The sequence below is a fragment of the Strongylocentrotus purpuratus genome, unplaced genomic scaffold, assembly GCF_000002235.5.
Source record: "Strongylocentrotus purpuratus isolate Spur 01 unplaced genomic scaffold, Spur_5.0 spur5_contig_812, whole genome shotgun sequence".
NCBI classification, from domain to species: Eukaryota; Metazoa; Echinodermata; class Echinoidea; order Camarodonta; family Strongylocentrotidae; genus Strongylocentrotus; species Strongylocentrotus purpuratus.
In genome coordinates this window covers 1,288,343-1,310,759 of record NW_022145516.1, presented here as the reverse complement: position 1 = coordinate 1,310,759, position 22,417 = coordinate 1,288,343, and the positions used below count along the sequence as shown (strand labels likewise).

The window sequence follows — 22,417 nt, the reverse complement described above, 5'->3', positions numbered from 1 at the left end:
GAATTTCTTTCTGTACAAGTTTGAGGAAAGGATGCTAGGGAAAGGAACAGAGCTAAATATTCTCTCTCTTAACCACAACAGCCTTCGCCTCTAAACAACAGTTTCCTCGAAAATCAAAATGACATTGACAAACGAGCACAAAACTTGGGCGATGCTCCTTGGAACATGATGGGGAAAACCAATGGACAGTTCAGACTAGAAGAAAGTCCTACAAAATTTCCATCTTGATGGTTCGACTGTTCTGACATTCGATTTGTTTACAGTTGCTCTGGGCTTTATCCTGTCAAAAGTTTAGGGTTAGAGTTAAGGTTAGGATTAGAGTAAGGGTTAAGGTTAGAATTAGGTATACTGTCGGGTCAAGGAATGAAGTTTGGAATCCACTTATTGGAGGAAAACGAAGTGGAGCAATTACTGCGAAGCCTTTGTCGCATTAGCATTCTATACTCATAAGGAAATGTCTTCTAAAGAATCATTTTATAGCGAAAGGGACATTGTACACACTTTGAGAAGGGTATCGAATACAGAAACATTTTAGAAAGAAACTAGTTTTCTGAGGTTACACCTTGTTTAGCATCAGCTTATGTTAACGTACTGCCAACAGGATACAATACGACAGTGTGCGAGTCACATATTAGAATGCGTTCACGATAAGCCCCGCCCAGTTAAGAGTCTCTGTACAATACGAAGTTCACACCAAAAGTGGATCCCTGATCCCTTGTAGAATTGTCTAAGCTCAAAATGCTCAAACTTCTGCACCGCTCAACAATGTTTAGTTTTTCAATGCTCAGACAAGTAAAAAAAAAATAATAATAATTTAGCTATACCGTTTTGTATGCTATACAATGAATTTCACTAGTGTGAAAGTGGTTATCCTGAACTGTTTCAGGGTGAAGGGGACTTTACAGCAGTGAGTAATTTCTTCCTATTGGTTAGTGAGCCCAAACTTGGCTATCTCCTGGGGGTAGCCAGATTTGACAGGCTGACCCAAATGTTTGAAATTGTGGAGAATTCAATTGTTTACAGCCTTTAGGAATGGTGATTCAAAGGGGATTTGTTTATTAAATTATTCAGGCTATATTGTTAATGCAGCCATAAATGAATATTTCACTTCATAAACTGACAGCAAGTAAAATGGGTGACATCATGATTTAGTTCTAAAAAGACCTAAAAGAACACAGAAAAAGTTTGTAAAAGAGCTTTGGAAAAGATACAAACAAACATTTATAAAAAGTGCCCCACTCTTACTGAAGCACATCCCCGAAGAGCTCATTTCTATAAAGACAACAAATTACCAATAATATTCTTCCAGTACTACACTGATTATAGCACTAAAAAGATGTCATCTGTATTTTGAGGAACATGAAACCAATGGACCAATGCAATGTAAATAGGGCTTATGTCTACTACACAAAACTCTCCATTAACTGTCTCTATGAATTCTCCTCTTCTTCTTTTCCATCCTTCCCAAACTATTTTTTTCATCACACCCTATAAAAAAATACTTTCCGTGTCAACAGAACTTATGTCTCCTATGGATATGTTATTCACAATACTCCCCCTCTTTCCACAGACTGTCTCGATCAATTCTCATCTTCATCTTTTCCATTCTTCTCAAACTTTTTACATCACATCCTGTAAGATGAAAACACACCCAGTGTTCACTAGGCTATATAATAATAATGATAATAATAATAAATACTTATAAGCGCACTTATCTAATAACTTACTCAAGGCTACACATAACAAAAAAATTTCTCCAGGATTTTAAACCAACATAACAGCATTCATAACTTCGAACTTTAAAAAAACGCTTTTTAACATGTTTCTGAAAGGTTTCTATAGGCATTGAATGTTTCAATAGTCACTTGTTCCAGAGGACTAGTGCAAGCTCAGTACATAGAAGTCTCGCCCTCTTTCCACTGCATGTCTGTTCTAATTAGTATCATTTTCTTTGACACCCTTCCCCCATACTGTTGCATTACATCCTGCCAGCATTAGGGTGACAGCTCCACTTAGTATCCAGAACGACCTCTTAGACTTATTTCTAAGAAATTTTAAATTTGTTTTAGTAATGTTTCAGTGGTTTGTGCCCCACACACAAACTCATGTAGAGAACAAGTATTAAACATTTAAAGATGTTGTTCACAATGTAGACACAAAATTATGATCCTTTAGACCCAAATAACACGGTTTCCCATACGATTGGAATATTTTCTTACTTCTTTTCATGAAATTGTTATGGCATTATGGTTTATTCGTGATAGATGAAGTTCATATCTTCTCGAAACTTTATTGATCAATCTTTATGACTCTTTACATTGATCAATAGAGTTCTGAGAACATATAAACTTTGTCTATCAAGAATAGATCATATTTCATCACTTCATGACAAGAGGCTTACAAGTTGTATTCCAACTTCATTGGCAACAGTTTCTGAAAGGGTCATGTTAGGGTCTAGTCAAGAAACAGATCTGCCTGGCATTGGAGTTTGGACAGATTGCATGAGGTATAAAGTACAGACTACAAGTTGGAAGTGGAAGTTCCCTTTCTAAATCACTGCCATCAATTTCACTCTTGATCTCTTCTCACTCTTCGTGACATCTTCACATTAATCACTGGTGCGTAATTTCCCCTTCTGTAAATTGGCCACATGCTCAGAGCACAGACTCTCAACTCGATTACAATTCATCCCTAATTTGTTTCCCATGATCTCGCAAGTTAAAGGGTCAAGAAGAAACTTCTTGAGGATCAATCGCAGATCCAGATGTATTGACTGTTATACACATTCCATTCCATTTTGTATGTGAGGTTCAAAACAGCTTTGCGTTTATCGATCTCTCAGAAACGTGATTCTGGCTGTATGTCACATTCAAAACGCACCTTTTTGCGTCTTTAGATATGCCCATATCTAAAGAAGTTTGAAAAAGGCTTTGCGTTTATCTACTTCTAAATTTGCCTGAAAGACGTTTGAGAAACCTGATTCTAGCCAAAAATTTGCTAGATAAACGCAACCGAAGAGTCTCAAAGATTTACTTTTCCATAACTTTTGTAGAACCATAGGCATAAATCTATTATGCTGGAATTTGTTTAAAGGAGGAACTTCATTTAATCCATATGAGGAAAAAAAATCAGACGTCTGGTTAAACTAGGGGTGGCAAATTACATTACATGTACGTTTAACATTAATTTTGATGATCAATTTACAATAATAATAATTCGATCTTGTATAGAACATAACACATTATTACACTGTCCCTATGCGCTTCCAACGAGTTTTGGAAATTATTACCCTAGCTTTAGTTCCGGCAGCGGTGATCAAAGCACAGTTAATTTCATGGAATATTCCTACGTTATAGTGATGTGGCAGGGATTCGAACCCTGTACCTTGTGGTTCACAGTCTGGAGATTTATCCACTGGACCACAACATCTCTACAATGACCTAAGTTTATCCTGATAATGTCACCCTCACTGATAAACTTTGTTCTTTTGATAAGTAATGACTAAATAATATTTTCAGAGAGCAACTACACAATTTCAATATCTTCAGTATATGTGAGCATTGCATATCTGAAGAAAGAGCAACTACACACATTTAAGACCTTCATTATATGTAAGCAAATACATCACAAGATCAATACATTAATATCTTATTAAGATAGCTAATGGTCTATCAACGTTACCAAACAGATTACATAACACTATGCAATCTACAACTTGTATGTGTTATCTACAAGTTAGAAGGCATTTACTCACGTAATATGTTCTCAAAATGCTTCTAAAAATCAATGTTTTTGAATAAAAACAGGCCATTTGTAAACTTTTTGACAACATTCTCGCCATGTGTATTGTTTTCAGAGACATTGCAGCTTATTCTATTATTGTAGTGATAAAATAAAAGTGTTATTGTTGCCAATTTAAAGAACAGTTATACAGGGAAAAAATTAATATTTATTTTTTCGGGGGCTACTTTTCAAGCTTTCCTGCATGAAAATAACATTCTAAAATTTGTTTTGCATTTACAGGGGCTCTTTTCTGATTTTCGAGGGCTATTTTGGGCATTTCGGGGGCTAATTCGCCCCAAACCCCTGTGTATTTTTTCACTGGAACAATATGCAGTGATCAATTTAGCCTGAAAAAAATCCTGTCCTGAAAGGGTTAAGTCAATGATTACCAGTAGATATAGACTCTTCAAATGCTTCTGCACAGCTAGGCTAAAGCTGAAGCAATAATCAAAACTTACAAAGCCCTTATGGATATAACAGAATGTAATGTAAAAATTTGTTGGGTTTTGTTACAAATCCAATTATTATGAAATAAGATTGATGAAGTATTTACATCAGAATAATCAGTATTATTGACGACTTTTCTCAATATTCATTTCACAATTAGACTATAATCATGATCTCAGTCTAGACGGAAGAAAACTGACCACATGTCTTTTATTTCAACAACAAGATATATTAATCATTTCTAGTTTCCCATGAACATCATTTGCTCTAATTATATATCAAAATTGTTTAACTTGATAGCAGTTATTTCCTGAACATTCTACCCTGATTTAAAGCATGTATTTTCACCTTGAAAGCAATGCAACAAAACTCCCTTGAGTCCCTTTCTGATAAGCTATTCAGGTCCAATTTAGGTGTTGGACTTGTGATGTATTTTGACCAAAAGTACACTGAGATGTTTTTGAGGAGAGAGACAGGAGTCATTTCTTTTTTGCCAGAGAGTTCAAGGATGTCATAAAAAAAACATCAATTTGTCTGTTATATTAGTGAGAACAGAGCCCAGTCTGATGGTTTGAGGAATAATAGCAGCCGGGTAATATGGGAGGGAAATAATTAATTCTAACTTTTGGCTTATTTCCACCGATTTGATAAGGGACTTTTGTTGCATAAAACAACACACCTTTTTCTGAGCATGATTTGACAATACAATTGTATACAGTAACTTGTTTGGGTGTATTTCATAATGTTATCAAATATTTTTCCAGTAAACATAATATTGTCTACATAGTCTGAGATAGATAGGGCATCTAGTTGACCCAAAGACTGCATTCTTCACTTGTTGAATTTGTGTGTGACATAGCATTCGCTAACACGATCAGGATAGTAATTTGCTTTTAAAAAGCAACCAATTTTAACATGACTTAAGCCATGTTCAGATAAGATGCGGCAAAACAGCTTCAGTTGTCTTTTATGGTGATTTAAAGTGTAATATGCTTTACAATTTGTTCCTTTTTTCACAAAGTGACGGTAGTGAGGAAAATCCGCACGCAAATTGTATGCGATTTTCATTCACTACCGTCACTTCGAGAAAATAGGGACGAATTGTTGCATACAATTGCCATTCATTTACATGTTTTTTTTGTTGTGTTTTCTTTTTTCTTTTTGGGGGGATAGATTACCAAGTCATACCTGAGCGAGCCTTTAAGGACCCAGATAGACAGTTTTTAGGAGGATTCATTTTAGAAGATTCAGTTTTTTCCATGTCTGTGTGTCTGTTTGTTTTATTTTTTTAATATGGCTATTTAGGTATATATATACTTCTGCAATTCCCTTTAACATGAGTACATGACTGTAAATCCCTGGTAGACAGTTTGTTGATGAGAATTAATCTACAAGGAATCGATGCAGTAGACCCTTCAATCTAATTTACCACCACATGTTTCTATTGAGTTATCTCCGAGCTCTGACTCAAAATGACTTCATCTCTATACCTAGCTGATAGTCTTTCATTCCAAACCGAGAGGATAAATCTGTGCACGCTGTAAAAGGTGTTGCATAAAAAATTACCCAACGTGAGGATAATTATGATTCCAACCAACTTTGGGGCAATTAAAGTTACATTTGGGGTGATTTTGCTCAATCTGTATTGAAAAAGTGCAAAATATTACCTGAGTTGGGTTTAATGTAAGAAATCATTATATCACAGTTGTTTATGTATTATATGTACAATTGTTTTGTGTCACAACATTTTTTGTTGTTGACATGTTGCAATTTTGTTTTGTTTTATCTGACAATTAAAATAATTATATTACTGTTCTTGTTTAAAACAATAATTCATTCTGAAGTCTTCAACAGAGACTTTCGTTTCACCTTAACAGTCAGTGAGAGCTTTGACGTTCCAACTTCATTTTTTTATTTCCCCCTTTTTTGTTCTCTCTTTTCTTTTCTCGGGGGGGGGGGGGGGTACATCATCACCTGGGCATTATTTCAAGACACCGTCATAAGTACAAGTTCACCAACATCCCATTGAAACGTGCATGTAATTAAAGCATGTATCAGTGTGATTTTGGGGAACTCGTACTTATGACGGTTTCGTGAAACACTGCATTGAGTGACAGCTGATAAACCCATAGCCAGGGGATCTGGGAGATATTCCAGTAAGCCTCATAAATACACCATGATCACAAACCTATAACTGAAATTTGCTTGGAATTTAGGCAAAGTGTAAGAAAAGCAGTGATCTTTTAAAATCAAAGCATGATGGAAATTTAACCGTGGTGGGTGACATTTTCATCGGTCATCACAAATATTTCATGAATTTCCTTTTTTTTCTTCAAAGAAAATATTTTCTCATCAATCTATCTTTGCCCTGGATTTATAAAAGAATCATACATGTATATACACTACCTCCATGATATACAGTCAAACCTGCTTTAGTGACCACCTGTCTACAAAGATCACTTTTGGTGTTTCCCTTGGGCGGTCGCTATAGACAGGTTTGACTGTATATCTATTCCCTTTCTTATTAATAATGGCAAAATGGGGAGCTGCTAGCAAGGAAATAAGAGACAGGGCTTGACTCTAACAAGGGTCCAGTACACAGTGGGACCCAAAATTGTATCTCTGGACCCCAACACTTTTGAAGATTACAGAGAGGATCCATGCAAACAGATCCTAAAAAATACTATCCTGAGACTGATGCCTTCCAAAAAAAGAGTTAGAGAGGAGCCCTATAATAAAGTTGCCAATTTGAGTCTCAGCCTCAAGAGTTACAATTCTTCACTTTCCGATAAATCATTAATCTGATTTTCTTTATAATACTGTCACTTGAAAATTGGGAGTTTTATTAAAAGAAACTCATTTCAGGGGTGAACCTCCTTTTAATCAGAATGTTTGCTTACTAAAGTGCAGCAAAACTTGATCAGGATCAGTATTTGTTGACAAGATCAGTTTGATCAGTCAAGTTGGCAATACCAGAAGGTCAGTGCCTGTCACTGTAAATGACTGATATTCATCAGGGTCGAAGGCCTAATCGCATGATGATGTCATACTCTATAAGCTAGAAATCCATTGGCAAGCTTCTCACTGCCTGATAAACTGGTTTTGCGACGAGTAAGCTTCCATTCCCCAGTCAGTATCGAGCAGTTTAATCCCAGTATTAATTTAATATTTTACTACTTGATTAGTTTTAAAGCGTTATGATTCCACTTGACTTTAACTTCATGAAAAGACATATATTTCATAGCTTGAAACTAAACAGGTTGAAGCACATGTGGACCCCTCAAATTTCATTCCTACTTTGGAGCACTAGATTTTCTTCTGGTGTACGGGTGTATTTTTTGGGGGGTCTTGCGATAAGTGGAGATAAGGCAAGAAGACAAAAATGATTGAAGAATAAAAATATATACGAATCGACATAATCGATAGTCCAGATTATGAAGTTGTTATATATTTTATTCTCAACCTAACAAATGACCCATGATTGAAATGCACTATTACCTCCCTTGTAGTGGGGTCCATGCTCTAACAGTACCACTTGTTGGCTATTTTCTCTAGGTCTAGATCTCTATTTCTCTAGGTCTAGATCGGTATTTGAACTGGTCCATCAGAGGTTAGATCCAGGAATTACCCGGTAATCTGCAAAAATATGACTCCGAGCTTGGGTCAACAATTTAAAACCTCTGAGGACAGATTCCTCTATTATTGTTCCAAAACTTCATTGAGAATGTTCCTCGTTTGTATAACTGTTCTTCATATTTCTATTTTCATCATTTTTTTCTACTTTTCTCTTTTGGGTCATTTACTGCAATTTTTTTTACTTGCTCAAATTTGAAGCATCAACATATTTTCAAGACATATAATGTAAGCAGGAATATTTGATCAAGCAGGAAACCTTGTAGAAATCTATCAAGAAAAATATGCTTCAGCTATAATTTTGTACTTTTAAAAATCATCATCATTATCAACATCATAATGACCATCCTCATTTTCACCATCATCTTGATAATAAATATCATCATTACTTACGCTACACTGAAAGTGCATTCACCTATAACCTGTTAACAGTTGGAGAAGTCTCAAAAATAAATAATTCAAAGCATTTTAGAAAGCTTAGGGTCTGCCCTATCCAATGACACCAAAGAAACTGGTGATATTCTATGCTTGACTAAGCAAAAGTCGTTATCGTGAAAAGATGAACAAATCTATAAGGAATTTGTATTTGTTTTTGAGAGTATCAGCAAAGTTGAGACTCATGAAAAGGCTAAGAACTTTTCATATTCTGATCATCATTTATAGGACAGTTTATATCTTTGTTTATCCTTTCATTATACCATCAACATTTTCCACTTGAGTGACCAATGAACTACTTTATTGAGTGAATTGATAGTTATATAAAAGGAAAACAAAGATAGTTGTCTGGAAGTATCACGATTTGGTGAGTTTTTAAATTGAAGTTAGTATGGTAAAAGCAACATTGATATTTTGATGGTATTTGTCAAGACATGCACGGAACAGCCTCTCACCTCTGTAGCTGACGCCGGCGACCATAGGGTGTCCACTTTGACACTGGTATCCCATGGATGAGCTTTGACATCTCGTGCACCTGTTAGGGGCGGTACATGTACCCCCTCCTTCACAAGATCCCCTGCATGTAGCTGTACATAGAGAAAGAGAATAGATAAAGAAGCATTAAAGGTAAAGACCAGTATTGGAAACGCCCAAATTTCAAAAAATGAAATGGAAGCTCTTATTACCAATCATGTGAAAGAATATGTTTTGACTAATACATGTGATAACAATTTTGCCGGTAAACAGCCTTAGTAATTGATATATTTGGTAAATTAGTTTATCTATTGGTATGTGAGAGATAAACGCACATGTCATGCACGTGTGCGTAGTCCCATATACATCTTTCTGTGTACAGTGCTTGTAACTTTACCAACACACCAATACTTATATGCTAGATAATCAAACTTTTCTGATCCATTCCACAACGCTTCTTTCACAATGCAATCACATGACCAGAACTGGTCTCTATCTTTAAATGGGAGCAATGTGGTGTATTGCCAGCGACTTTTGACTCTCATAAACAAGGTAATGGGTTCAATCCTTAATTGGTGCTTACATCATTGAACATATTTATCAGTAGCAGTGACACTTCTGATACCTGATTCGTTTGTTTACTCTGTTTGTTTTGTTTTGTTTTTTGTAAGTTATCATTATTGTTAAGTATTTGGTGTCACCTCTGCCTCCTAGTATTTACTGATTGGGGTGTGCAGGTGGACCACAACTCAGGGGTTTCCCCTACTCTTATACAATTAAAATAGTGCAGTGGATTCTCAACTTGCAGAGGTGGTGACTCTCCTCTACACAGGGCCTCCATTTAATGTCCTATCCGAGGGACGGGTTGTTTTCCACTGTAATGAAACAGTAAAGGGGCACTTTAACACACAACCCAGGCTTCAGTCATCCGCCTGGGCTAGAATCAAACCAAAATAGTCTGTAACGACAAGATAACTTCAACGTTTAAAACCACGACCTAAACTTAAAGTTGATGGACTGCCATGTGAACCTACCTAGTGGTGATTATTAAGTAGAAAGAGAATCCAAACTATATCTAATGACCATGACTGATCTTTTCTATTCCCACTGGCTCATTTTCACATCCTAATAACGTCCACATGTTTTGCTCGATCATGGTGTGGTTTGGTTTTTCAGGAGCGAGGCTGGACATCGACCAAATCCAGATTGATTTTTTTGTTATGTTCCCTGAAAAACGTTGATACTACACCCATTGTCATGTCATGTTATATTATGTAGTGACAAACTCATGAGCACCCCTATATTTAGAAGACAGGAACAACACAGTATTCACAGGAATTCAGGTCCTTTTAATGCTAGATTGTGTAACTGTACATGACATAGGCCCATCTCTTTCGACTCCCATCTCTCTTTCTCTTCCTTTTTCTCTCATCGTTTTCTATTGCATTGCATCATTCTTTAATTTTCCGCTATCTCTCTCACTTCTCTCCAACCCTCTGTCTCTGTCTCTCCCTCTCTCTCTCTCTTTACCTTTATTCCTTTCATCTTTTTCTCTCTTTCTCTCTCTCTCTCTCTCTCTCTTTCTCTCTCTATATCTCTCTACCTCTCTATCGCTCTATATCTCTCTACCTCTCTATCTCTCTCTATCTCTCTCTCTTTCTCTCACACACACACAAACATACACTAAGGCTGCGACGAGTACTCGCACTGTTGACAACTACTCGAGTACGATTTCTCATACTCAAATACAGAGCCGCCATTTTTTTTTTTTTTTTTGCCGATATTTTTTCTTCTCCACCTGGCACTGCACCGGCCTGCCGAAGCTCACCCGTGCACGGAAAAGCACCGGCAGGGTACCATGAGTTAAAATGTTTCCCAGCTCAATCATGAACGGGGTGTCACTGTCAACTCACCTCTCAGAAACTAGGACCAAACTAGCTGCCAATGTCCAGATTTCTGTTTGAACTTGGAGGATAATTTGCCTGTCATCTTTAGTTTTCAAAACAACATTGTTACTATTATTTGTGAGAAGTTCACAAGCACAAATCGGCCCCTTCAATTGCAACTCCCAGTAAAATAGTGTGGATTTTTTTAGCCAGACTATGGGGTGCTTCCTACAACATCGGCCAAAAAGAATTCCAAAAAAATTCAACAACAAAAATGGCCGCCAAATATTTGAGTCTTCGCCTGTAAGCCTGGGAGTGTACTCAAGTACCTCATTACACAGCTTTAACATACACACTCACTAACCATTTCCCTTCCTCTCTCTCTTTCTCTTTTTCCCTTTTTATCTCTCCATTTGTATATCTATCTATAATTGTATATCTTTGCAATTTACATTACAGCTGCCTGTGACACCAGCAATCTCTAACAATATCAGTTTTTCTTTAAAAACAGTTTTCAAGAATTCCCCAGAAACATCCAACTCTCTCTCTCTCTCTCTCTCTCTCTCTCTTTCATCCCAATAATGGTATCCGTCATCATCTCATCTCCCTGGCGACCGTTTCCAATCCCCAAACCCCAATCCCAAGGAGACTCCATCTCAGTGATCCATCTGTTATCAACTCTTCTCACTCAATGCCAATGTCAAATCATTTCCTTATTCCTACCACCAAAGAGGAAGGGAAAAAAGTCGAGGAATTCCAACAATGGTCTACAAATGTTCCCAAAATTTCAACAACGCTGATCCAAAACAGTTGGTTGAATTGGATCAAGCACAATCTAAAACCTCTGTATCTTTCTGACATGGCTAAATTTGAAATGACAGTTCCTCAATCCAGTTTAGGAGCATTCCTTTAAAACTTTCTATTTGTTCATTTTAGTTCTTTATTTAAATTCAAGAAACATAGAATGTGACAATGAACATTCGGATCTATTTTTTAAATGAGTAAATCAGGTATTTAATTGATATGCATAATAATGGATAATTCATAATATTTATGGAAGACCCAGTAGTAGTGGCAGTAATAGTCAAAGTAATAATAGTAGTAGTATGAGTTGTAATAGAGGTAGTAGTAGTAGTGGTGGTATTGATGGTGGTGGTGGTGGTGGTGGTGGTGGTGGTGGTGGTGGTGGTGATGGTGGTGGTGGTTGTGATGGTGGTGGTGGTGGTGGTTGTGGTGGTAGTGGTAGTGCTATTGGTAGTGGTAGTGGTAGTGGCAGTGGTAGTGGTAGTGATAGTGGTAGTAGTAGTAGTAGTAGTAGTAGTAGTGGCAGTAATAGTAGAAGTAGTAGTAGTAGTAGTACATTGTAGTAGTAGCAGCAGCAGCAGCAGTAGTAGTTTAGTCAGTAGAAGAAGAAGTTGTTGAAGTAGTAATAGTAATATTAGTAGTAGTAGTAGTAGAGAGTTTAAAAATGCCCTGCTGGCTCAACAAAGAAACAATATATCATCATAGCAAAGAGATACAATCACCAGGTCAGCACTAACAACGAAATACAAATCATCTACTTTGGATGACAAATTTATCACCAGCGTTGACCCCAAGTTGTATAGGTCAAATGACAGGTCAATCAGGTTAACAAGGAATATTGGCTAGAAGACTCGCTAGGGAACGCCACGACTGAGTCAGCTTCAAGTTCTAGTTTTCCTAAGATGTCATGACAAAAAATTACCTATTTTATAGATATAGGTGGTTTGTTACTCGAAACATGGTTTTAATAGCATGAAGTTGGATTCTCTAATCTTCTTTTTTTTTCAGAGAGAAAGTTAAAGAGAAAATCCATCATGATACTCATCTGGTACTAAAATGAGAGGAACAGATCAGTGGAAGTTTAAGTGATTAAAAATAAGAAAGTTATGAATCTTTAAAGCTTATCTGCCGTAGTTTAGAGGAGGGATTAGACTGCCCTGCAAGGTCACTGGACAGGTGGTTATCTCATTAACTCAGCTCTCAGTTAACATAAGAAAAAGAGGATCATGGGGGACCAATGGTCACCGATTAGGCATTGTTTGTTATATAGAGGGCGCAAGTAGCTACAAGTAGTGCAGTGGGCCTTTAAAGGTGCAATCTATCAAATACAAATTGGAAACTCTGTGACGTATCTTACGAGCTCGCCTCCCATTTGCTCTGTACTAAAAAAACTTTAAAAACTTATATTTTCCCATAAGAAAATTTTCAATGATATATTCACCCTAAATATAATTATTGCAAATATACAACCCCTTGAACCCCTGTATGAAATAAATCTATCCCGCAAGATACGTCACAGCGTCACAATTCAAGAGCATGCATGCTAAAGGACACAGGATTTGACCAATGAGTCACAGGGTTGCCTAAATACAGATGATTCCTATCAATAGAGACAAAACTATTTCTGATACTCATGAAAAAGTAATATTGACACAAGGGTTTTAACCCCCCCCCCCCCCCCTCCAAGGTGCAAAGGCATTGGTAGTAAAGAGTGTAGGGGTGTGACACACGCGTCCCCTCCCCCCCCCCCCCCCTACAAAATTTATGTTTGAAAATTTGGAAATCTTCACTCTTTTCTAGAACGGATATGTTGCAGGACCTATCACACCATGTGTCAGTTAATCTGAAATTTCCACTAATTTGGTCAGATATAAATACAAAAAGCAGAAAATAATCCATTTTCATTATCATTATTTTTTAATATCAAGAGCATCTGCTAATAGATGCATTGATAAAAATAGCACTTTACATTTCTTCTGGAAATCTAATAAAAACCTATTCATTTTGAGGGTCCCAACTGCATTTTTTCACGCATTTGATAATTCAAACAAAGATCAAACTTTTGTTCTCACTCAAACATTTGGAAAAGTACCTTCAATAGACAAACTTGAGAACAATGTCAGGTTGTTTGCACCTGTAAGAGAATAGAGTGTTTCCATATTGCCCTATTCTAATCACCTTCTTCCTCTGTGGCGAGTTATTCATGGTTTCACATGGAAAGAGATTGACATTACAGGCCAAGTCTATTCACACCCATGTCTCAATATAGATGTGTTTCCATTATCTTGATAATGTTTTTTACACATTGTTAATTATGATAGAAGTCTTAACAATGTTTCCATTCATCTTACAGTATGAAACAGATTAAGATAAATTTTTAATTGAATGGTAATTGTCTCTGCCAAGTTTTCATAGTCACAAATGTGTTGCCCGAGTTGTTCAATACATTGAAATGTGAAATGGCCCAGTCTTAGGTGTGCTTCCGCTATCCTAAAAGTGTCTATGAATCCACAGTGTTACTTTTTTTTAAGTAACTAAGTACCACAGAATGTATTGTACTAGCTGCGTGGCTTAAAAACAGCTGAGCTGTTAACTGTTTGAAAGGCCTCTTAATATTTCCAAGCCTTCCATCATTGGTCTTAAACATGAGATAAGTTTCACATTTGCTTCATTAAGTATAAAAGAGATTTTGAATAATCTGCCTGGTTTTTCAGAATATCCCAATATGAAAGAGTTATGATGCTGTCAAGAGTTGACCAAGTTTATGTGCTTCATTTTGTTATTAATTCATTGAAAACATGATCGCAACTACTTTTTAAAAATCATTTGAAGTGCTATTTCAATACCCTATTGTTTATCCCACAGAAATCATGTTCAGATTACTGATTACGTCATGTTCACATATTTTAACTGATGCCACCAAAGGCTACTGTAAATGCCTTTGGTTAATTTTCAAAAGTAGTTGCGATCACGTTTGAAGGAGATTAACTCTGTCTAATGGGAACACATCTGTGTGGGTACACCCTATGACTATGTGATTTCAGGTGCTAATCTCCCATGTGTTCTTACACGGTGAGAAAGTAGCCACACATTAATCCCATCATTGAGAGACAAGGGATATTACAATCCTGTGCCAAGGACTTGCACTTTTAGAACATGACTTAACGCCTGAAATTTCCCAGAACCTTACGAAATGCTTGCGGGACAAATGTGTTTCATTCAGGGGCAAAAACAGGGTTGATAATGATGAATTGGCGCTTGGTCTACGACAAGTTCGTCTATTATCCAATCAGTCTATTCCAATATGGTCTACACCCAGCCACTCTACTATCAATATGGTCTCATAATCATGTTGAATACTTATAATTTGGTCTAATGACCATTTAGGCTAATAGTCGTTTGGTCTAATTTCCATTTGATGTATCTAATCTCCAATAAGTCTACTACCCATTTGGTCTATCACTCATTAGGTCTTATTTCCATTAGGTCTTATTTCCAGTCAGTCTGATTCTCAGTTTGTCTAATGCCCACTTTGTCTACCATCCATAAGGTCTAATAATCATCTAATCATAAATAATAATAATAATAATAATCAAATGATTATTAGAGCTTATAGAATGTAGACGGCCTGGGTGTAGACGAAATAAACCACATCAAACTTTCCACAGCTTGAATTCCCCTTTAAATGTCTCGAAGGGGTAGTCGTCATTCTAAGATGAGATGGTATTTATTTTTTTAGAGAAAATGTGGATGAAGTTTCCGCATCCTAATTTCCCTACCTCTTTGACATTTAAGTCCAGTCTCACAAGGGTAGCATTATGGAGCAAATTCTTGAACCCTTCAAAAGTTCCACCAAGTTCACAAACTTAAATGTTAATATGATTTTGTGAGACAAACTGCTTTCAACATTCATATTCATTCATCATTTTATCTTAGCGAAAACAGTGCTCCATAGCAAACAATTATAAAATTCATGAACCAAATTCTAAACTTCAAAAAGAAAGTTTTTTGCAAGTCTACACTAATTTTACAAAAGGCAAAGTTTAAGCAATTTGAATAAACTGACAGTGAAAATGGCTTAAATCAGCTATTCATCATGCCAATTCATTCTGTCTCATAAATTTACATTGAACCGTAAAATCACATTGTGATTCCTTTGGAAGACTCCTGTTGAGCTATGCAGCACTAATAATTAACTTTGAATTCTCTCTTTTTTAAACTGCACTTTGTAACAGTTTGACAGCGTCTGTGTCAGGGTTAAATAAACCATTTGTTGTGCTGTAATAATGAACTATGAATTATATGACAAATCAAAGGCTTGAGGCTATAGTTCTAGACAATGTGTTATACGCCTTAGAAACTGTCTGGCTACATTACATGCCATAAAACACCTGGGTTTCTAATTGGAATTTGGTTCTTTAAAATACTGTCACATGCAGCAGTGCTGCACACTATTTTTCACAGATGGTCTATATCAGAATCTGCCTGAAGTGCCTATACTAGAAGTACAGTCAATGCATGTGTTGAATAATAACTTTAATAATTAAAAGTCCCTATTTTCCTTCATAGACTTACATATGTTAATCATTGATACATGCAGGTGCGTACACGGGGGGGGGGGGGGGGGGGGGGGGGGGGGGGGGGGGGGGGGGGGGGGGGGGGGGGGGGGGGGGGGGGGGGGGGGGGGGGGGGGGGGGGGGGGGGGGGGGGGGGGGGGGGGGGGGGGGGGGGGGGGGGGGGGGGGGGGGGGGGGGGGGGGGGGGGGGGGGGGGGGGGGGGGGGGGGGGGGGGGGGGGGGGGGGGGGGGGGGGGGGGGGGGGGGGGGGGGGGGGGGGGGGGGGGGGGGGGGGGGGGATGGGGGGGGGGGGGGGGGGGGGGGGGGGGGGGGGGGGGGGGGGGGGGGGGGGGGGGGGGGGTTTATTTGGGGGGTATAAACCCCCCCCTTTGGTAATTTTTTTGTGTGTAAACCCCCCCTAAATTTCTCTAAAACCCCCCCCCCCCTTTTGGATTTTCTTTTTTTTTTTCTTTTTTTTTTCTTAAAAAAAAACTAGATGGAATTCGACTGCACGCAGTTGAAAATGATGCCTCCGTCATAGAGCAATTTTACAAACCGAAACGGAAGAAATTTTTCAAATTCAAGTTCGATTGTAATCCATTAACATGTTCTCAGAATATCGTGATTACAAGCAATTTCTCATAAACATATATGACCCTTTGATCTTTGACCTCATGACCCTAAAATCTACTCAGTTCATATTGGCCTGCAAGATTTCCTGAGTTAAATAGTAATCCATCTGTCAGTTCTAATGAGAATTGCGTCCACAAGCTATTTTTGCATACATAATGAGCCCATGACCTTTGATCTTATGAACCATTCATTGGCTCTGCAAGATACATAAATGATCTAAGTTTGGCAGAATCCATCAATCTGTTCTAATGATAATACGATCACAAGCTATTTTTGCATACATAATGAGCCGCATGACCTTGACCTTTACCTCATGACCCAAAATCTAATCATTTCATCACTCTGCAAGTAACATACATGACCAAAGTTTGGCAGGAATCCATCAATCGGTTGTTCAGATAACGCGATCACGACTGTTTTTGCATACATAATGTGCGCTGTGACCTTTGACCTCATGACCCCAAAATCTAATCAGTTCATTGGCTTTGCAAGATACATACATGACCAAAGTTTGGCAGGAATCCATCAATCGGTTCTTCAGATAACGCGATCACAAGCTGTTTTTGCATACATAATGAGCCCTGTGACCTTTGACCTTTGACCTACGTGCTCCAAAATGTAATCAGATTGTTTTCCTATAGTGATACACACTATCACTAAGTTTGAAGTTTAAATCTCCAGTGGTTCTTGAGATATCATGATAACAATCTCAATGTATGGAATTTCATAAGTTGACCTTTGTGACCCTTGACCTTTGACATACGTGCTCCAAAATCTAATCAGATCGTCTTCCTATGGTGATACATACTATCCTTAAGTTTTAAGTTTAAATCTCAAATGTTCTTGAGATATCGCGCTAACAAGCTCAATACAAGGAATTTAATAAGTTGACCTCTGTGACCTGTGACCTTAGACTACATACTCCAAAATCTATCAGATCGTCTTCCTATGGTGATAATACTATTCCCGAGTCTTAAGTTTAAATCTTAAATGGTTCTTGAGATATTGTGATAACGGTCAAACGGGACGTACGGACGGACAACCCGAAAACATGATGCCTCCGGCACCACCTTCGGTGGCGGAGGCATAAAAAAACTTACTTACCCCCCCCCCCCCCCCCCCCCCCCCCCCCCCCCCCCCGCTTATTCAGCGGCTGGCTGAGTCGTTGCGAAATTTATATAGCAAAAGTCAATAAAATTCCCAGAACTGTTACAGAAGAAAAGCATTGAATTCATATCAAAAAGTTAATTGAGACCGCAATGTGTAATCAATCACTGTCAAAGCACCCGCCACACTCCAATTTTGTTTACACAATACACCCCAGATTTGAAGCATTGGGAACTGTAATTTTGTAAATATGTAACCCCTGTTTTTTTTTCTTCTCCCCTTCATCTTCCCTCCCTCTTGCCTCCCTTCGGCTCACCCCTCCCTCTCCCCTCCCTCTCCCCTCTCTCCCTCCCTTCCTCCTTCCCCTCCCCTTCCCCCACCCCTCCCCTTCCTCTCCTCTCCCTCCCCCCAATTGCCCCTCCCTCTCCCCTCTCTCCAAATGTATATAACTTGTCTCAATTGAGGTTTACTTCATTTTCACATTTTAGTTGTCCAAAGATCACCAACATTTATCCTCATTAATGGAGTGATTATGTGCAATATATCCCATACAACATTCACCCATTTAAATCATCAAACAATAGAAATATCTTTGATATGGATAGTGGCTGATAATTCTTTCCTGTATAACTAACATTTAATAAATGGTCATATCAAGATTTGTTTCCATTTTTTTGATGAAATAAATGGGAAAATGTCGTATGTTGTACAAGGCACACTGCAAGGAATCACCCAATAGATTCAGTAACACAGAATACATTGATAAACATATGACTTAAATTGTGTATTGTTAAGTTATGGTTATTTTGTATATTTGGTGAGGATCATTTTTAATGAGCCATTCATGTGCTTTTCATGTGCCTCCCACTTCAGATATCTCATCATATGTTTGAACTGAAGATTGTGTAATGTTATTTTTATCTTAACGTGGAAATAAATAAATGAAATAAAATGAAATAAACTTACGTTTGATACACTGTCTACTGCCTTCGTTGATGGTCCATCCCGGGCAGCACGTAGGTCCACCCGTCGAGGCTGATCTACAAACGTGAGGTCCTCTGAAAGGAGCAAATAAAAAGAGAAAATATGGTAAACACTAACAATCGGACAATGGAATGAACGATGGAAGTCAAATATGATTTAATTTGGAAATCTCTAAAACACGAGTACGATTATAAAAAAAATGCTGTCATTCAGTTTTGGATAATGGATGTCTGACAAATGCAAGCATGAAATACAAAAAGAGGATTTAAAAATTACTCTGATATTCAAATAGCATTTTGTGGCAGCTCCACCCCAAACATTATAAATAAAATATATTTGAGGAAAATAAAGGTACATAAATCATACCCTTTGGTTTGTTTTGTTTCTATTTACTTTCAAAAAACAGAATTCTGACAGTCACATCATCCTCTGTGAAAAGTAGCATTTTAAAACTACAATAATCCATCAAAGTATAGTTGTTTTCTAAACTCTAAAACCTTCAAGAAAGATATTTGTTTGTACCTATGATTAAAAACTGAAATCGATATCTTTGGGTCAATGCTGGACAAATATTTTGACCAACTCAGAAGAATTTATGTACATTTTGAGTTTACAACACATAAAAAGAAAGCTCCACACTAAAAAAATTTCTGTATGAAAGTGGGTCACATTTTCTTATATACATCACTCTCCATCACTCTTTCTCTATCTATCTATCTGTCTGTCAATCTGTCTGTCTGTCTGTCGGTCTGTCTGTCTGTCGGTCTGTCTTTCTATATCTCTCTCGTCTCTCTCTCTCTCTCTCTCTCTCTCTCTTACAGTACCTCCCACCTTCTCTCTCCATCACTCTTTCGCACTCTATCTGTCTGTCTGTCTATCTGTCTGTATATCTATTTGTCTGTCTTTCTGTCTGTCTTTCTGTTTGTCTGTCGTTTGTCGGTTTAACCCTCACTCGTTCTCTCTCCATCTCTCTCTCTCTCTCTCTTTATTACCTCCCTCCTTCTCTCTCTCTCTCTCTCTCTCTCTCTATCTGTCTATTTGTCTGCCTGTCTATACCCCCTCCTCCTCCCTCACTCTCCCTCCCTCCCTCCCTCCCTCCCTCCCTCCCTCCCTCCCTCTCCTATCTCCTATATATGTATCACTCCCATGGGTCGGTTCATGAACTTGAGAAGTGGGTTGGGATCTCCATTAAGCTGATAATGAATGGAACAGACCCAATATGATAGGCTTACAAGAAGAAACTTTTTAGGTGTCTTTTGATGATGACAAATTAAGGCTATTTACATTCTTCAAAATTATAGGTATGACCATAATCATCAATCCAAATGTTCTTCAATATATCATTTGCTCAGCCCTAATAGCGCTAATTCTATGTTGAGGTGGGAGGATGTTGATTGGGGTGTGGGATGTAAATGAATTTTAGGCCCTCAGCAGAAGATAGACCTAAAAACAATTGCTATTAAAACTTGAGTTTTGCATTGCCTGTTCACAAAACAACCAACTAATTATAACTCCTTCAAGATAGGTGAGGCAGGGAGGTGATACTACCTGGGTGATGTAATCATTTCGTTTACAAATAGTTTTATTAACAGGGTGCATATTATGTCTAATCTATGTAAATATATTTTAAAAACATAATCAGATGCAAATTGTGATTGCAAAGGCCTAATTCCATAGATAATTGCAACTTTCTTCTCCAATACATAAGCCAATTGAGGTGCATCTTAGTGATCTTACTGAGTTTTTGTGAGAAGAAATGCATATTTGGGGGGCATTTTCTCATATTTATCAGCTTTCTCTTTTACTTGCGCTTAGAAAGATGCCTTACTTTTATCCGAGCATGGGATTTGTGCCCTCCCTGTACTTAACGAATGAAATCACTATGCAATATAACAACAAATCTTGCTACCATCATGTCTGAATCTTAAGACTAACTTTGAGAAGGAGGGATATGCAGATGTGTAGATTGACGCTGAGAAAAAGAACTTGTTTGACATGTCTAAAGCTATGTAGAGAATTAAGATCTAGCGAAGGAACACATGTCACTATTAGCATCAATTTCACATTCGGGGCCAAAGAGATTGTCTGAACAGATTTGTTTCAAGGGATTGATTTAAAGGGAATTGCTTGCCTGATATAGAATGAGTCAGGAGATACCTTCTGAAAATCACAAGGAAAGGACATTTCATGTTTGTACAGTTCTGAATGTCACAAAAACAGATGAAAGAATACACAAAATTTGATATGTGAAAAAAAATTAGGGAAAGGGCGAAAGGGTGGTTATTGTACCGGAGTGTTGGCTCAGTCAGTAGAGCGTCCGCCTCACAACCGGGAGGTCATGGGTTCGAACCCCGCCGCGTCATACCAAAAGACGTTAAAAGATGGGAGTTGTTGCTACCTTGTTTGGCGTTCAACAATAAGGGATAGAGCAACGTCGATCTGGCGCTGCTCAGTGGCTGCCGGGGCTCACGATCAATTGGGCAAAAAGAATTTCGGTTTCGGTTTAATAAAATTTGGAGTGGACTATTAGGCTATTATTATTATTATTGAACTGACTGATGACAGTATAATACCAATGCATTGCAAAGGTTTATTGCTGTTTAGTCTAGCTACAACCAGTTTGTCAACTACCCAATTAGTCTATTCCCATATTATAGTCTAATAATCTTTCATCTACTTATCATTTGGTCTAATGACCATTCAGGCTAATAGTCATTTGGTCTAATTTCCATTTGGTTTGATCTCCAATATGTCTACTACCTATTTTGGTCTATTGCTCATTTAGTCTAATTTCCATTCAGTCTAATTTCCATTCAGTCTAATTTCCATTCAGTCTAATTTCCATTCAGTCTAATTTCCATTCAGTCTAATTTCCATTCAGTCTAATTTTCCATTCAGTCTAATTTCCATTCAGTCTAATTTCCATTCAGTCTAATTCCAAATTTTTATAATGCCCATTTTGTCTCTTATCCATATGGTCTAATAATCATTTAATCATAAATAATAATAATCATCAAATATGGATGGTATACAAAATGGGCATTAGACAAAATGGGAATTTCACCCATTGAAAATCACCACATATCAAAGTGAATGGAAAGCATAGTCCCCCAAAAGGGGAAATGGGGAACATTTACATCATCAAGTAAAAGGGGTTTTTCAGTTCTGACTGCTTCAATTACAAATCAGAGAGCCCAGTTCTAAGGGTATAGATGGACCTACCATAATCCTACAATGTAATTTCTACCTGATGAGCTAAAGTATGCCTTACCACAATTCCCACACAAAAGCCAATTGACTCTACGTACCAGGTATGAACTCAAAGTTAAGGTAACGCATTCAGTCCAGTTCACTGGACCATGAATAAGGAATCATCTCTGTTGATTCCTCTTTACTCATGCGCACTGGGAGGAAAGGACTATATCCAAGGAGTTTGTCACTTTATCATAGCAACAATTAACAAACTTCAATTTGCACCAAAAAAACAGTAGGAAAGTTACCTTATGGACGAATTATTCCAGGTAGATACAACCACAAATAAAGGAAATCTTTGAACAGCACTCAAATTCCAGATTTTGATCTTGAATGATGTCCATTTCAAAACAAATCTCAAGCACATGCATGTCATATTTTATCAAGAAAAAACTGGTGATTTGATTCATGTGTCTTAAACCAT

At 37.6% G+C, this 22,417-nt stretch overlaps 1 protein-coding gene across 1 annotated transcript in view; it reads right to left on the bottom strand.

The window, feature by feature from the left end:
• The window catches only part of LOC764957, a 234,848-nt gene that overhangs the window by 195,404 nt on the left and 17,027 nt on the right, over positions 1 to 22,417 (bottom strand). The window contains exons 2-3 of the mRNA XM_030978301.1: positions 18,724 to 18,815; positions 8,754 to 8,885 (exon numbers count right to left, since the gene is read on the bottom strand). Of these exons, the coding sequence (XP_030834161.1) occupies positions 8,754 to 8,885; positions 18,724 to 18,815 (224 nt within the window). The remainder of the gene's footprint in view (positions 1 to 8,753; positions 8,886 to 18,723; positions 18,816 to 22,417) is intronic.